Source organism: Falco naumanni, chromosome 3, assembly GCF_017639655.2.
Source record: "Falco naumanni isolate bFalNau1 chromosome 3, bFalNau1.pat, whole genome shotgun sequence".
NCBI lineage: Eukaryota > Metazoa > Chordata > Aves > Falconiformes > Falconidae > Falco > Falco naumanni.
Window position 1 is genome coordinate 9,268,946 of NC_054056.1, and position 17,648 is coordinate 9,286,593.

Consider the following 17,648-nt stretch of genomic DNA (forward strand, 5'->3'; position numbering starts at 1 on the left):
TCAGAGAAGTCTTTAAAGTTCATGTTCCCTTTGAAGATAATGTGAGATTTTATTGTCATGTTTGAAAGCTTCAGCCTCCTGTGTAGATTGCATGCAGATTGGGGGTGGGGATATTTGGTTATAGCTCCTCTCCTTCCCTTTTCCCAAGAGCTGCTTCTTTAAAAGGGCTTCCCATGGTCTTCAAATAAGCCACCTGCAGGTTTGTGAACACAATTTTGCGCCTGTGCACAGCAGCCCAGAAGTGCAAATGCAAAGAGTGGCTGTGACACAAGCAGTTGATGCAGTCTGTATGTACCATGTAGCAGGATTCATGGTTCAGAACTTTACTTATTGCAAAGGGCTTGTGCAGGACTGTGAAGGAAGTTTTAGAGGTCAAGTGAAAGTCTTAGCTTTAAACACTTTGTCCACAGTCTCTTGTTCACTTCTATGTCATAGTACTTCTCTCTTGCTTTGTGTTATTACACCCAGTGCCCAGTGAAAATATTTTTCCCAGGAAGTCTCAAGGCGTTTATATCGATTAGCTAGTTGTTACCTGTTAATGGCTGGTTTCTGTCTTGGCTCCCATACCTGAGCAACACGGACAGTTCCAAAAGCTGGTTCAATTAATTTTTTTTCTCCATTGTCTGAATGTTTTTTCCCCTTTTTTGTCTGTGTTCTGTTAAAATTTCTACTTCTGTTCTCTTGTGCTGTTGCAGGGAAGGGGATGTGTTAGAATTAACTTTTGTGAGCCTTCTAAGAGTTAGGAGTTGCCAGTCCTGCCACCTGGTCAGAGGCGTGCCCTGTTTTCTCAGCAGTAGGTTTCTCTAAAGCTGCAGCAGCACATGTGTGGTTCCCCTTTCCTGCCCTAGGGATTCCCCTGGAACCGGGCTCCTGTGGGCATCTCAGCCACGCTCATACCCAAGGACTTGACCACTTCTATGCTAAGATCCTGCTCAGCTGCAAATTTGCTTCTCAAGTCTAGAGGTGTAAATATGGGCTAATTTAACAGACCTATTTCCCTAGCAAGTCTTCAGGTCTTTGTTAATGGCGTTATGCCTTAGGAAGGCAGTGTTGAGCATTGGTCCTTGGAAGCTGTAAGTTACGCCCTGTGTATGTTGTGCATCGTAACAGCTGCTTTTCCTCTACCAGTAAGCATCAGAATTCTGAATTTCCTTCTGTCTGGGTGTAGGAGGCATTGTGCTACTAGAGTAAATATCCTCCCAGTCGGACATGCTTTGCTGTGTTCTGTACTCAGCTGAGCAAGCTGTGAGGAGCATTTTGCTGGGCACGTGCGCCAGCAGTGCACACCTGATGGTGTGGCTCAGGGATGATCGCTGGCTGCCCTACACCGGCCGCACTGCGTCCTGGTCTGCACAGCTCCCTGGGAGGTGGTGGCTGGACTGAAGAGGAGTTAGGTTTGGAGCCAATAAGAGCTAGTAAGAAAGATTCCTGCAAATTAAATGAATGCCTACAAAACAGTACAAAAACTGTTCCTTGTAGGTCAGGGACATAAGGAGAGGTGTAACCCACCGTGGTTTTTTTCCTAGTAATCTCTAAAAATATGCTTGCTAGACTGTGTGTGAGAAGCGCTCGGATGAGTAGCGATGATAGTCTTTCTGAGCCACTGTGATGGCTATTACCTTCATTTTTAGCCAGCGCTGACAGTCTGCTGTCTTTGTTTCTGTCCTTGTTGGGCAGCTCTTACGGCTTCTGCAAGGACAGGTTTGCATGTGCTACGGCTGGACTAGGCATGTTTGGTTAATGGCATCTAAAAACCAGGATGATTGGAAGCAGCAGCAGAACCATCTGGTCTCCTGGTCTGTGTCCTAGAATACCTTGAATGCTGCTTGTTTATGTTTGAGGCAATTGAACTTCTGCTGCCTCTGTTGGTTTAAAGTCTTGAGTAGTTCGGAGAGGGGAAAGCAGTGCTGCTCCTTTTGAGTTTCATGTTTGGGCTGGTGCCAGGGGAGACTCCTGCTGTGGGTGCATATGTTGGTGGGTGCTGCAGGAGACTTGGTAGTGTGCTGAAAAGCGGATATCCAGTGTCTTACGTAAAGCAGGCAGTGTAGGTTTGTGGCTCTGTGTGTAACCGTAGGGTCCTGCTCTCATCAAAAAAAATGTTGTTACAGAGTACGCTTGATATAATCGAAGTATTACAACTGCCCAGTTCTTGTCCTGATGTTAGAACGAGCAGCCTCGCTAGGCATCTGCTGCTTTCCATGGCTCACCAGCTGCAGGGACAGGGTGCAGAGCCGCAGATGCACAGCTGCAGTGCCACCAGTTGTGAGGGCTTGGAATGTATGCAACAGTGAGGCTTCGATTTGTTCATCTTGCAGCTTCTCCCATGACTTAGTCATTCTTTTATGAAGTGCAGTCAGAGTTCCACAGGGAGCAGGCAAGTTCCAGCAAGAGCTTTCAAGCAGCGAATGTCAATGTCGTTCACATCCCCTGTCGGTCCCCCCCGCCCCGGAAACAGAGTCATGTAAATATCCCATGTGCTGTGGGCAGAGCTCCAGTGAGAACAAACCTCTGTGCTCCAAGGTCGGATTAGGAGCGTGTTCAGATAATGACATCTGAAAACAGGATGGCTGGGAGCTGCAGCAGAGCAGTGAGGGGGCTTTGAAAGAGAGAGGAGTCTAATCCTCTCTGCTAATAAGAAGGCAGCTGCTGCCAGTGCATCAGGCTTGGCAAGCGCCACTTTGCTGCTTCTGGGTTCTCTTGGCGGGTGGCAGGCGCAAAGACCCAGCTGCTTCGAGATAGTAGGGGAAGAGCCACACAGGAGGGATTTTCTTTGCTTTCTTTGGGTAGAACAAGAACTTTGACATTGCTTCCCCCACCCCTGGTCCCCAGGAGCACTTTGGCAGGACAGGCGTCAGGGCAGTGTTTCGTGCCAGGCCAGTGCCTAGGAGCAGTTCAGCTGGCACCGCAGAGCCCGCGACCGGCTGCGCGGGCGTGGATGCACAGACACCCCGACACTGGCCATCGGTGCAGAACCAGTTGCAGCTCCCGAGTGCTCGAGCCCAGCCTTGTCAGGAGGGCTGGGTGCATGCTGCCCGGTGTGCAGTCTCGGTGCCTCACCAGTGGATGAACAGCAGTGGGCAGGGTGGAAGGCGGGGGGTAGGCACAGAGGCAGCTTTTGTGCAGGTTTGATCCGTTTACAAATTTCCCCGAGGACCACTGGGATGGTGCCTGCTGTGGGCTCCCACTGAGGGGGCGAGTACTCGGGGACATGTCGGGACCTGGCAGGTAGCGCGAGGGCAGTTGCTCTAGAGCACATGAAGTGCTGTGAACATGCACGTTTCCCCCCTCCTCCCCCGCAAAGTAACTTGCTTAGTTCCACGTAAAAATGGCATCTACTGCCTGTCCCCAGCTGCCTCGTCCAGAGCAGGGATGCTGGTGATGGAAAGCTGTTCTAGCCCCAGCTCCAGTGTGGAAGTGCCCAGGCCTGGGGTGAGTCTTGGGCAGGAGAACAGTGGGGACAAGCTGCCGCAAGCGTGCAGTGGTTTTATCTAATCTATTGTTCCTTTACAGTCAGCGTTTGTGACTGCTGGACCAGTTGCACCAAGGCAGTGTTGTGTCATGCTCTGGCTGTCAGGACACGCTCTTGCCTGAGAGACGTTCCCATCCCCGATGGCCTCGCTGTACTTTACAACCGCGTGGGCTATGCCAGTTTCTGCAGCAGGAGAAAACCTATGGAGTGGCCAGGTAAGGGGTGCTTGCTCTCAGATCTTAGATGCATGGCATACAGCTTTGTGCATTCTTGCCAAGTTCTGCCAAAGTATATGGCTTCAACCTTGCGTTTTGGTGACTAGTGGGTCTATTAGCCCCCCAGCCCTTCTATGCAGACAGGATGCCTCACCTCTCTCGTTAGGGTGACAGTCAACTGTCGATTGATTTAGTGGGCTTAGAATGTCATTGTAAGGTTTCAGGTGGGTTACAGCAAGCACGGCTCCACCATGGTCCCAACCCACCACCCTGAGTTTGCAGGCCAAGGTAGGAAGGGAAAAGTCAAAATGTGAGTAGTCACGTCTCTCCTTCCAGGTCCCAGTTTAGCAGATCATGGACACGTATCGCTTCTGTCAGGGGCCCCAGCGAGCGCTTCAAATAAAGCTACAGGGCTGCATAAAAAGCTCGAGGCCAGAGTCCATATATATTAAAATGGGTGCAAGGCATTACTAGGACTCCAGTGCTTTAAAAGACCCCAACCGCTACAAGACTTGTTAGTTCTTAAGAAAATAAAACCCTTCAATCAAGAAGACAACTCGATCACTTAAAACTTTGGGGTTTTTTTTCCAGTTTTTATTGAGTGAAAATGTCAAACCTTGCATCAGTCATGCAAAAAAAAATCAAATAAATAAAACACATATATTAAATTTCTAATAGCACTAAATTCAAGTGGAAAAATATTCAGTTCTTAATAACGCAGGTGCTGAAGAGACCAGATTCAAGTAAATCAGAGCACACCATCCTGTTTAGGGTGTTTTTTTTTCACTTTCTGCATTTTTGTCTCAAAACCTATATATATATCTATATATCTATATATATGTATATACATATAGATATATACACACACACATATATATGTGCATACATATTATTTTTATATTTATATATATACACATACATATTTATAAAACATTAAAAAGAGCATTGGTGGTTCAAGCATTTATTTCCCCCCCCTCCCCCACGGAAAGAAAAAACAACAACAAAACAAAAAAAAATTACACATTTAAAATTCAAAATGAGCTAGCAATGGCTTATAGTCCTAGTGTGCAATATGGATATTACAAAAGGCTAGAATCCTCCCTCTTTGTCTTTTTTTTTATTTTTGTTTTTTAAAGTTTTTTTTTTTTGCTACATTGGAAATTTTTTTGGATTTTTTTTTTTTCTTTACAAAATTCCTTCCACGCAGACTTTAATCCAGTTGAGTTTGTGGCTAGAATGAACAATCTAGTCAATAGTTTTTATTTCTTTTTTTTTTTTTTTTTTTTTTTTTTTGCTCTTCAGCAGTGAATGGTAGCAGAATCAGGAGGGTCCATCTGAAGGTTTATTTTGTTTGGTTTTTATCTTGTTTTGGACAGAATAGTTCCATTTCCTCTCTCCTCTTTCCCCCTCCTCATACAGATCCCCCACACATACACAGTGGGATCCCTCTCTTTCTCTGGTCGTTCGTTTAAGCACATATTTCAATAGCGTTGTATTAACAGTCCTGTTGATATGATAGCTTGAAGTGAAAAGCCACCTCGCTGTAACAGGGATCTCTGCGCTGCTGAGGCTTTGTTCAGAAAAGCACTTAAGCATGGGCTCAGACCTGTGCCCGTTCAGAAAGCATCTGCTTAAGAGTTTTGCTGGATTAAAGCCTGAACACAGCAGAATAAAAAGACGGGTTTAACTTTCCTGACTTCTTGTTGTTGTTGTTGTTGCGAATAGAGACATAGTAAGAGGTTTACAGAAACAAGACTTGGCAAAGGCTCTGGGGGTCGGGCCAGCCTGCTGGGTGGCCCCGTCTGGAAGGGCAGTGGCCACTGTCCTCCGAGGGTGCCTGACCTGTGCGTCAGGCCCTGCTCGCTGGTCATGTTCAGCAGTAGCCTGTTGGGAAAGCAAGCTCGTTCCCTGTGCCAGCTCCCGGAGAGGAGGCAATAGAAGTTTGGGAGAAAGGCTGAGATGTTAGGGAGAAGTAGGGTGCGTTGGGGGAGAAAAATGGTGTGCATAGATAAACACAGGCCCTTCTGGCACACTTAGCCACCCAGAAGGACATGTGGAACAGGGCCCCATCCAGCATGGACCGCACCTGCCTAAGGCTGCCTCCTGGGACGGTGCGCTGCGTCCAGCGCCCAGCACGCCAGGCTGGCGTGAGCAGCGCTATCTAGTAGGTCTTTCACCCCTTTCTCCACACACTTCTGCTGTCTCCCACTGTTGTGCAGTGATTCAGCCAGTGGAGTCTGGTGAGATGTGTAAGGGGAGAGGTAAAACCGCTATGTCAGGGTGCAGGTTCCCAGCTCCTAACAGCAGGGAAACAGCCCGTCTCTCCCGCACAGAACCAGGGCCCTCGCGAGCCCCGTGCCTCGCCCTGGAACCAGACCCCCCCTCGCCTTCGGCGCCAACAGCGCGCCCAGGCAGGTGTCAGGTGAACCTCGCGGGGTGTTGTACTGAAGGCAGTAGGCTCGATCCTGCTCCCACAAAAGTCACTGACAGACATGTTGATTGCAGCGGTACAACAGAAACACATTTGCTTTGCAAGATGTGGCTTGTGCTACAGCCAAGGATTCCTCTTGGAGCCCATCACCGTACTATCTAAATAGTTGAATATGGGGAAAATGTACAAGTACAGAACCTGCAGCAAATGCTGTTAAAAGTAAAATCTTTTTGCCCCATGCCATTTCTCGAAATTCCAGGGCCTCATTCCCTCACTCTGCCCCAGGAACATGAGCTTCATTATATGCAAGAACTGGGTTGTGCTAGAAAACACACGGTTGAGGGCAGGGGATATACCAAACAAAACAAAAACAAACAAACAAAAAAAACACCCCTATAAAAATAAAAGCCACACAAATAGCTGATAGAGGAAAAGAACTCCAAAGAATTAAATAAACTACAAACTAGTAATAACAATATTTCATTTGTTTTGTTTTCATTTGTTTCATCTCTACAAAATTCAAGTTAGAATTCAGAATCGTGCAGCTCCGGTCAGTGCTAGGAGTGTGAAGTCAGCCTCAAACCGCAGCATTAAGGCCCCCCCCATCCCCTGCCACCCCCCACAAACAAACACTACATTGAAGGAGGGGGGGGAAAAAGAGAAAAAAAAAAAAAAAAAAAAAAAGAGAGAGAAAAAAAATTTGCACACAATTAACCATAATCTAAGGGCTACCCAGAAGGCAGGTGACCCCCCCACACCATCCCTCTGGCATTGGTGGTTTCTCTTTTGTTCTATATATAGTAATAACCTTTACAGGAAAAATACTGTACAACTTTTTTTTTTTTTTTTTTTGCCTTTCCTTTTGAAACATTATCTGAACATTCTGTCCCCACATTTACACAGCTGAGCTGCTTGTTTATAAATCAGACCTGATCTGCACCAGTTCCTTAGGGAAATAATTAAAAAAAAACCACCAAAAAAACCCAACCTAAACTTCTCGAGGCTTTTATCTGTTAAGGGTAAAAACAAATTATGGGGATCCCTTGGAGCTGAAGTGCTCATGGAATTGGGGGGGGGAGGGGGCGCCTGCATGACATTAGAAAAAAATAATTAGTTTTTTTTTTTAAAAAAGGGACAAACTTCAGACACAAGGAACCTTTTGCTAGGCTGGTATACTTACAGACTGGCACTGAAATAACTTATCAGAATTAATTCATATGGCTAGTCCTTCTGGAGTGCAGGTGTATGTAGACAAGCCTCCTCTCTCTGACTCAGGTGAGGATTTGGGGTCAAAGCTACTGTCCCACCTGTCAGGAGTCCGGGACAGTATCCTGTAGTGTGTGTTCCCAGACTGGACTAGGAAAAGGGAGCAGGAAAGAGCTTGTAGCCAGGGGAAAGCCCAAGCTTCTGAATGTGGCAGCTCTCAACACAGTATAGTTGCGTTTGCTTATGCAGTGCCCAAGCTATTAGCCCTACTTGTCAAAATTTATCAGCATGGACCCAGAAATCCCTTAATTCTTAGCTGGCTACATCCCGGCCTCAGCTAGCATCTCCCCCCATCTTCAAGTTCTCTGTGCTGCGTGGGCTGTGGCAGCCTTAGGCTTTGGAGCTGTAAGAGTCATGACTGGGCCGGTAGCTGCCCCCGTGCTGTGGAGCAGCTGTGGCCCCCCAGCCCCGTGCTGAGCAGGACATCCCACAGTGGGATCCTGAATGTTTGCCTGCCGCCTCCTCCCTCTTCAGTGGTGCCTTCACCCTCTCCCAGATGTCACCAGAGATCCGTATCGGTCCACGTGGAAAGACAGACTTGCCCGCCCTCAGTGAAAGGCTGGGGCCAAGGGCTCGGGGAGTGGGGACATACCTGTCATCGTATGACTGCTTGGTCAGAGAGCAAGTTGTATTTTCAAGGCTGCTTTAATGGCTAGGACGCTCTTCTGTGAGCACGGTGCTCCTGGTGCTGCACCGTGGGACAGAGGTCAGCTCACAACCTCCTGAGATGGGGGTACTGAAGCACCACAAAAACGCCTCGCCCTCAACAGAGAGGAAGCACTGCGGGGTTGGGATGAGATGGAACTGGATGGGAGGTTAACCCCAGTCCTCCAGTGTGACAGACCCTGTAACTGCCCGCTGCGTTCTTCCCAAGTTACTTCAGCTAAATCCCTACAGGCAGAACAGCAGGGATGAGGAGAGGCGTCCTACAGAGAAAGTGTAGACTGAGAAAGTTTTACAATATAAATAGCATTCAAAATTATTATCATTAATATTAAAAAGGATCTGGAAGAACAGAGGAGTGTCCCATTCCCACCCCTGCTCATTCATTAATGCATCCTCATTTATATGACAATAAATACCCACTCCCACCCTTGCTGTCTGATGCCATTCATTTAATGCTGGAGAAAGAAGGGGGGGAGGGGGGGAGAGAGAGAGAGAGAGTGCGCACCCCTCACCCCCTCCTTCCCACTGGCAAAAGCTGAGCTAGCTGTCTTTGTGACACCAATTCCTTGAATTTTATATATGTGTGTGTGTGTGTACATTATATATAGAGAGACACACACACAAATATATATTTCTAAAATTCATTACCTGTTGTTCCCACCCACCCCCCTCCAAGAAGTGGAGATTATTATTAGTATCGTACAACTGAAAACATGGAAAAAAAAAAAAAAACAGAAAGAAAAAGGGGGGGATAGAGCCCCTCCCATAACAATGGGTCCCCAGATGGGCGCAGGCCCCACGCACCATGCAGGGAGCAAGGAAAAGCAGCTGGTACCCTCAGGGTTCGTGTCCATACAAAAGGGTATTTTTTGCTGTGTCCTGCCCCCAGGTTCTGTGATCTGCAGAATGAAGTGATGCAGCACCAGTCCTGCTGCAAACTTGTCTCTCTTAGGGGGCCTGTGGAGGAGCGTGGGTTTCCTTCCTTCCTTCCTTCCTTCCTTCCTCTCTCTCTCTCTCTCATGTGTGTGGCACGGAGTTTGTTTTTCACTTGCCATCCTGATCCTTGTTCTTGCCTCATATGGGGTCCTCTTAGTAATTCTGTGTCAGAGCAAAACCAAACCACTGCCGCTGTTGTCTCTGAGATTAAGGAGAAGCTGCTGGAGCAACAGTAGAGGCTGGGGCAGCAGCTGGAGCTGGAGCAGGAGCTGGGGCTGGAGTAAGGGCTGGCTCACCCTGTGGCCTGGAAGCATTGCCATGGTCTGTGGAAGAAGCAGCCTCCTCTGGTTCTCCATCTTCTTTAGTGGCCAGGCCCTCAGGGTCAGGCAGCGATTCTTCAGAATCTGTGTTCAGGTCTTCCTCTTCATCCTCCTCCTCGTCATCATCATCATCATCCTCCTCTTCGTCATCCTCCTCTTCTTCATTCATCTCCTCCTCATCATCCTCTTCATCCTCTTGGGAAGAGTCATCCTCATCCTCCACATCACCTGAGGCAGATGCCACTGCCCCCCTCTCCTGAGGAGCAGTCCCGGCTCTGCTCGGTGAGGGACCCTCAGTGACTTCCGACTGCTTCTTGCTGAGGTCCAGGGAATCATTGAGGCCCACACCAGCCGCGTTCTGCAGGAAGAAGAGGGAGCTGTTGTTGTCAGTGCTGAGGTTGAGGGAACTGTCCAGGTTGATGGAAGAGTTCTGGATGTCATACTCAAGGGTGGAGTGGGCAAGGCCCTCGGGGCCAGGAGAGATGGCAGGAAGCTCCCCTCGCTCCTGCTTCTCATGTTTGCGCTTGTGCGAGTCCATCTGTGACATGCCCACCACCGTGTGTTTGCAGCCAGGGTAGGTGCAATGGAAGTGGGAGCACTTGAGTTTGTACTTGCAGTCAGGCACCTCGCAGTCCACGCTTGAGCTGAACTGGCAGAAGCCAGCAGCACTGATGACATCCTGCTTGCCGTGGTGCTTACGGTGGGCTGTCACCTTGGTGCTGTCAGTGCAGCGGAAGCCACAGCGCAGACAGTGGAAGTGTGTGCTATTGCCAGAGAACTGACAGTCTGGGAAGTTGCAACTCAGTGAAGACTTGAAGCGTTTGAAATCATCCAATACCAGGTTGTCAACACGATCGTGATGCTGGGCGTGCTTGTACATGTGGGTACGGCCACAGAACTTGTAGCCACAATTCTCCCGCGTGCAGTGGTAGTGGGTAACCTTGAGAGAGAACTGGCAGCTGGAGTCCTTGCAGTCCTCGTAGAGGTCATAGCGCCGAAATCCCTCCAGCATCATCCCTTCATCCAGCATCTTGCGTGAGGATGCGGTCTTGCGGCGCTTGCCAAACGGGGACATGTCCTCAATAATCCAGAAGCGCTTTTTGGCCCCCGAGGCAGTTGGCATAGTGATGGTATTCCCTGAGGAGAAAAAGCGAAGAGTGATGTTGCTGGCAGCCAGGTCTCTCTTCAACTCCTAACCAGCCCGGCAAGCTCTGTATTTGCCAAGACACAGTGCTGCAACTGCTCCCACCCAGCAGCTCATCCCTTCAGCTCTGAACTTCTCAAGGCTGCTTTAATGGCTCATTAAAGGAACATCCCTCAAGTAAGCCTGAACCCTGGGATCGTGGGCTGGCTGATGCCTGCCGGACATCGTGTATCCCACCTGGCCTCCAGTTGCTGCTCTGGTGTACCTCCTGTTACCCGAATGCTAACTGTTGCTTCTCTGTTTGGCTACTCTCACAGTTTCTCCTGCTGCTTAGTTAGTCTCTAGTCCTGTTTTCCTCAAATCAGACTTTAATACAGACGAGCTAGCTTGTTCCAATCCAAGGACTGAGGTGTATTACTGTAGTTCACCTGGGCTGAAGTGGTAGAAGCATTTAAGCATGCTAAAAACTGGTACGTGCATACAGCTTTCCCCTATCCAGGGTCTTGTAATACACTACAGTTGCCAAGGACAGGCAGGAAGTAAAGGAAGATCCCATGCGTGATTAAAACTGCAAGGGGGGGAATTTATAGAAATAGGATGGACTTTGGCCAGGAGACTGCAACATCCCTCACTGTAATGAGCCTACATATTACGATGAGTGCACTTAGAAAGACAGATGGACAGATGTTCAATGGGGCTAATTCTCATCATCACTAGCCAGTGGACTCTGAGAGAAAATACCAGTTCTGCAGCTTTCCCTTGGGTCTCAAAAATCACATGATGCCCCTAGTAAATAAAGAGCCCTCATCTATCTTCCACTTTCATTCACGGGGCCAGCGTAACTGGCTAGTGCTCACGTCCCCTAGGATCAAGCTGACATCAAGGACTCGACCTCATTATATCTATTAACTTTTTTTTTTTCTTCTTTGCTTGCTATTTCCAGAATCAAACTACAATCTCCAGTATCAACATGCAGCACAGACAAGGTTGGAGGCAAGAATTTTTCACCAGGTGCAGAACTGTGAGTGTAATTGGAAATTATAGCTCGCAACTAAAACCCTAAAACTTACTCTTTTTTTTTTTTTTTTTTTTTTTTTTTTTTTTTAAACCTCTCTTCATGCTGAAACTGCCATCCTCCTAAAAACAGGCATGATTTGTGACATGCGGTGCCTGGGGCCTGAGAATCCAGAGCAGCTTGCATCCTTGCCTAGGAGACTGAAGAAACAGTCATCTGTTTGACTGTTGTATAATTTTATTTTTTTTTCTGGGTGATAAGCAGGTATTAAAAGAGATTAATTAGACTTCTGCATTATCTGGCCCTACCAAAGACAACCCTTTAAGAGAAGGTGGCAGTCACTGAAGAAGCCCCCAGAAGTTAAACTGGCACTGTACGGAAAGATACAAGTCAATGGACATGGTAGCAGCAATGTAATCTCCCACATCGTTGCATGGCTGGGCTATACAGATTGCAGGATAAGCAAAGAACAAAAGATTTTTCCACAGCCATTTGTTACACGGCACGTTTGCTTGGACTGAAATAAGGATGCTGGCTTGGGGCATCTGTGGTGCGACCATCTCAGTGATATGGAGCTGGTGGAAACTGCACTTTAAGGCTAATTTAACCAGCTACCAGTGAAAAAATAGCTTTCTGTCACTGTAGATTTTAAATTAGCAAGCTCTTAGCTACAGAATCTGTGACCAATTAACTGTCTGCTCCCCCTCTAAACATCTGGGATTGTAAAACCTAGCTGTCCGCTTCCAGGCGACTAGTGTAAGTGCATCGCTGCTGGGACAAATTGCTGCTAACCAGATCAACTCCTCCTTAAAAAAAAAAAATTACAGCCAAACATCTCATCTTTTATCATTAGTATGAATGCTCAGCTCGTCTGCCTTCAGACAGAAATAAGCATAAGCCATCTTAAGGGAAAGACTCTGCATGGGAAATAAGTACAAATTAAATTTTACCTGGTTTAAACTCAGTGTTTCTGCTTAGCTTTTACAACAGTTCAAACAGATGTGCTTAAAACTATAGTTAAACCAATTCTGTTTTCTCATACAGGCAAAGTTTCACAGCAAGGGCATGAAAAAGGTGTAACCTGGTCCGCTCTCCTCCTTTAGCCACTGGACAACGTTCAGTCCCTAGCACCCGAGTGAAGACTACAAGCCTCAACAGATGTAATCCCAAGGAAATCTCAATGGTAAGTGCATGCCATGAGCTTGTCTTTTCAACTACTAATGATGTAAACAAAAAAATGATGTCACTATACAAAGGTAAAAAGAAAAATATATTAATATATAATTAGAGGAAAGCACAGCACAAGGTTAAGATGTTTCAGGTTACATGCAAATCAGTTAAAAAAACCCAACCCAGCAAAAATATAGTTTCTTGTGAATTTTGTTCATTTGAACACAGTCCTCTGGACAGACTCCTCCTTCTGCCAGGTCCCATGAGAAAAGCCTGTAAACTTCCAAGGGGAGATGGCCCTCCAGCTGCACTCCCAACCATCTACCCTGGATTTGTGCATTACTAAAACTGGCAGGAAGAATGACTGGGACATTTGTAGGCTGCCAGAATCCTCTTTTAAGTGTGAACTTTAAGCACAAATATGCCCTTAATTAACTAGAAAAGAGCTGGGAGTCGGGAAAAGAAGCCAAAACTGAGACACACCCTAAAAAACACTCCCAGCTGGAATGAGAATCCCCAGCCTGAGACATCTCTCATCTTAGTCACACATGGGAAACACGGCAGCTTAAAACTAAAAATCTAGATGTATTTTCTGCAGCTGTTAAAAGCAGATATAAATAACAGTGAGTGTGAGAAACAGCCTGAGCTGTCTGATGATGTCATCGTAGTGACACTGACTGTACTTCACTCTTTTGTTACTTGTGCTGGGGAAAGCTGCCCTGAATTTTATGGCTTTGTATATGAATAGGAAGCAGTGAAGCTTACAAGATCAATAAAAATATGGGAACTGGGTTCATTTACCTGCTGAGATGTGTGCAGCAGCCTATGGTAGGGCACTGGGCTGGGTGGCCTGGAAAATCTAAACAAGAATTCCAAGCTCCATTAATGCTGCATGAGCAGAAGTTTGCTTTGTGGCCACCCTGCTGTTACCAAGAGGCTGAAAGCGCATTTTAACTAAGGATTTTTGTTAGATTTTTCCACAGCTTAGAATTGGTGGAAATTGCTCTCAGGTATCTGAATGTGTCTCAGTGGGTTGCTGCAGTTTTGGTTACCCTTAGCTGCGGTTACTGTGTCAGCCAACAAGAGGAGTAGGCATGGACGGGCCCTTGGGTAAAGTTAAATAAGACACAGAGTGACGTATGCTTTTTTACTGACCCAAAGGTACAGAGAAAAAAGCGTGGGCAGGGTGAGTGGGGAAGGAGATGGGCACAGGACACTAAGAGAGAAAGCAAAGAAGTGTTACCTGCTGCATCCTGAACTAAGGGAACGTCACTTTTTACTGGAGTTGGAGTGGCAATGATGGGCGAAAACCCAGTGGTGCTGGCGGCAGGCATGACAATGCCTCTGCTGGATCCAAGAGTGGCACTGAGCAGAGAGTATGAGAGACAAGATGGAGAGAAGAGACAGGGGAGGGTGGGAAGAGGAGACCTAAGCAGGGCTTGTGAGAAAGATGGAGGCAGAGATGGTGGTTGAGGTTGTGGTGCATTGTGGGTAGCATCATCGGCAGCAGCAGTAGCAGTAGAAGGAACCAGGCAGCCTGGAGAATGTGGAGAGAAAAAAAGCAGAAAAAAAAGGAAAAAAAGAAAAAAAAACCCAAAAAACAAAACAAACAAAAAACAAACAAACAAAAAAAAAGGAACTGAAATGAGAACCCAAGAGCAGAAGCAATATGATGAAAATGGAAAATACATTCACAAATGTATGAAACAGAACTGTAACAGAGAAGGAACAGAAGGTGAGGAACTGACAGCATCAGGAAGAGGCAGCTTGTCTCTGCAGAAGGTAAGGTGGCTTTAGTGGCACAGGGCAAGAGCCGCAGGCTTTCACACAGAAATTCCTGCTTGTCTGGTCCTTGTTCATCTATATGGTGCCAGCTTCTACCAACTAATAGCTGTGAGGGTGGTCCTTACGCTTTGGGCCAGTGGAGTTGCTCACTACCTGAATAGCCGTGGCGGGGCCATTTCCTAGGAAGCATGATTTGGACCCGATGGCATACTGGCAAGGAGGACCAGGAACCACTGTCCCACCACAACTCTTTGGAGGAGCTTTAATGTCATGGGGCAACCACTGTCATGACCCAGTGGTGTTCAGACAAATGGTTAGATGTGCTATCTGATAACCTTCATCCGACTGGTGTGGGAAAGGAAAGTAGCAAAATGTGTATGAAATTAAAGCAAACTCAGTTGAGGCAGCCTATCTGGAATGTAACACTTAACCCTGGGAAGGACAGCGAAGAGATCCCTGATCACCACTAGATGATAACAGAATCATAAAAGATAACTGACTACTGAAAAGATAACCCCGTAATACAGGTCAGTGGGAGATGGCTACACGTTACCCTGGCAAACAGGAAACAACAGCAGAAACTTACTTCCAAAGAGGGGATGATGGAGGTCTCTGTGCAACACTGCACAAAGTGGAACAAGAGTTTTTGCAGGAGGAAGGGAGCTCAATGAGCTGCTTTTATATGTTGCTTTCTAAAGATGTGATAGGTTTTTTTCCCCTATATATAATAATTGCTGTTGTACAGTCTTTCTGTAACTCAACAGTACAGGCAAGTGCCTGACTCCAGATGCTGCACAAGGAAATACAAAAAAGTACCAGGGAAAATGCCAAGTACAGGAGAGGCCCACAACTTTTTTTTTAAAAAAATCAGTTATTAAATAGATCCAACTCCAAGACACAGGGTAAAAACCTCTCTTCAGGGGAGCAAAAAGATACGCTGTTAGTTCATGGATGCTTGAGGCACAGATTTTGATGGATCTCTTCTCACAAATGATGGAGGGAGCTAGGTTAGTATGAGGCACTACTGCAAAGCTGGTACAGTTTACATTCTAAGGTGCAGTTGTCCTTTGGCCTCCCTTCATGAGTTTATCTCCCAAGACAGCAGACAACTGGTGATTCATTTCACCCCACCCCACCCCTCTCTCTTACCTGCTGATGTACTTTCATTGCCCACTGGAGTGCTGGAGCAGCTGCGGTCCATATTAGAAGATTCAGAGGAGATACCCCCAGGGCTACAGCCAGTGTAATCCATGTACTCATCTGTTTCAGTGTCCATCATGCTTGGGGGTCCCTGAAAGGAAGCTGGGGTTCCTGATGAGGCTGGGCTGGGTGCCATGCTGCCAACCTGGGGAAGATTTTCATTTCTTGGAGCGTGGCCAATAACCTGCAGCAAGAAAACAGGATGGGGACTTTAACACCAAAAGCAAGATGCCAAGACCAAAACCATCTGTCTGCACATTTATTTCTCTCTGTCACTGTTCATGAGGGATAGCTGGAACATGCTCGGGAGTGGAACCCATGGCACCGTGGCTAGGAGCATGAATCTTCCTTCATTGGGAGCTCAGAGCATTAAACTTGGCACATGTATCCTGGTATGTAAATTGTGATGCGCTCAGAGGCTGGGAGTGTTAATCTTGGCACCAGTATCCTGGTGTGTGGATTCTGATGCATTCAAAAACAGGAGGTGTTAATCTTGGCATTGCTACCTTACTGTGTAGGTCCTGCTGCATTTAGAGACTGGAAATACGACTACTGACATGACTGTCCTAGTGCCTGCATGCTGAGACATTGCAACAGGGGAGCACAGACTGAAACCAGTGACACATGTCTATGCGGTGTTCACACGCAGCTGTTGCAGCCTGGCCTGGCCTGGTCTTCTCAGGAGAGTTACATGGGCAGGTACCCAGGAGCAACACATATCCAAACACACCACGAAGGCATGGGAAAAACTGGAAGCAGTAAGTTTAAATGCAGAAAGGCAGTGGCAGTACAGCAATGTGGTTAGCTTTGCCACATGCCCTGGTTTGTGGTTTCATCCCTGTTTTGTTGCTGGACTGCTCCACAGGCTAAGCCCGGCAATAGTGTACGACGAGCACTGTATGCTCAGGATTGCTCAGGCCACGATCACGACTTCTCCACTGCTGAAGCAACACAGGATTGCCAGAGAAAGGAGGTGGAGGTCAAAACTAGCATTTTCTGCTCAGCATGTACTAGATTTCTTGGAGCTAGACTTGGCACGTACTGGAAGAGTAGTGAAGACAAATCTATTTGTTAAATCTGTCCAAAGTTTGATTCTTCTACCTAAGCTTATCTGTTAAGAACAAAAGTTACCACAACAGTAACACCAGTTCCTTGGCATCTGTGAACTCATTACATGCAACAGCAGCAGACTAAAACAATTAACTTACTGGCAGTACGTAATAACTAATAGGGACCTCTCATTCCCATGTTGTGAAACGAAAGGGGGTTCCCATCTTGCTTCTACAGATGGCCCCTTTTGTTTTTCATGTACGAGAAGACGTCCTTAGGGTCAGACCAGTCACAGGCATTTAAATAAAGCTAGCTTGTTTTATCTCCAGAGCCAACAGGAGTTAAAGCAACGAAGGAGTAAGAAGAAGCAGGAGGCTGCAGGACTGCTGCTATTCTGAGAAGCAGCTCAGTGCTGCCGTTGAAAAGATGCAGCTGCATTGGTCTGCTACTTCCTGAAAGAGGACAAGGAGTGCCCCAAACTAATTCCAAATCAATAAGGGAAGAGAAATTTTGAGACTGGTATTTCTCCCATCCTAGGTAGAAGCAGCAAATAATTTTTTATGTACAACAGGAAATGTCTGCTTTACCCAGCACATTCAATTGTTCCACATCCTAAGTGTTTTAATTTTAATAAGCCAATTGGTGTATACTGAGAGAGCCAGGAGGGAGTGTAAGTTGTAAATATGAGTATTTTAGTGTTATCCTTCTCAGTTCTTTTTCTCCATAATTCATAACGAAAAGCTGTTTACACTAAGTAAAGCTTTGATGTCTATGTTTCATCATCTCGCCTCATACTGTAGAAATCCAACCAGGTAAAGCTACCTTGGCTGAACTCACATATCCCAGTCACATCCCCCAGTGGAGACATAGATCCTTAAAGAGTGTGGGTACAAGTGTCTTGGCACTAAAGCAGTTCTGCATCAAGCAACCAAAGGGACCAACGCTATCTGTGGATCTACAACTTAAATAACCAGTGAGTCA

General features: G+C 46.8%; 1 protein-coding gene and 1 long non-coding RNA gene across 7 annotated transcripts in view; one reads left to right on the forward strand and one right to left on the reverse strand.

Moving 5' to 3' along the window:
• Positions 1-716: 716 nt before the first annotated feature.
• Positions 717-17,639, forward strand: LOC121084213. Its single transcript, XR_005826644.1, has 5 exons — positions 717-3,684; positions 11,391-11,468; positions 12,507-12,645; positions 15,687-16,009; positions 16,136-17,639. It is a non-coding gene; the product is annotated as an uncharacterized LOC121084213 (long non-coding RNA).
• CASZ1 (castor zinc finger 1) overlaps positions 6,343-17,648 on the reverse strand; it is a 207,226-nt gene continuing 195,920 nt past the window's right edge. For 4 of the 6 annotated variants that reach the window (XM_040585420.1, XM_040585418.1, XM_040585417.1 and 1 more), the window contains 3 exons: positions 15,567-15,801; positions 13,876-14,169; positions 6,343-10,440 (listed from right to left, as the gene is read on the reverse strand). In XM_040585420.1, coding sequence (XP_040441354.1) covers positions 9,191-10,440; positions 13,876-14,169; positions 15,567-15,801 — 1,779 coding nt within the window. In that variant the 3' untranslated portion in view covers positions 6,343-9,190. The remainder of the gene's footprint in view (positions 10,441-13,875; positions 14,170-15,566; positions 15,802-17,648) is intronic. The other 2 variants (XM_040585423.1, XM_040585422.1) reach the window with 1 other exon arrangement.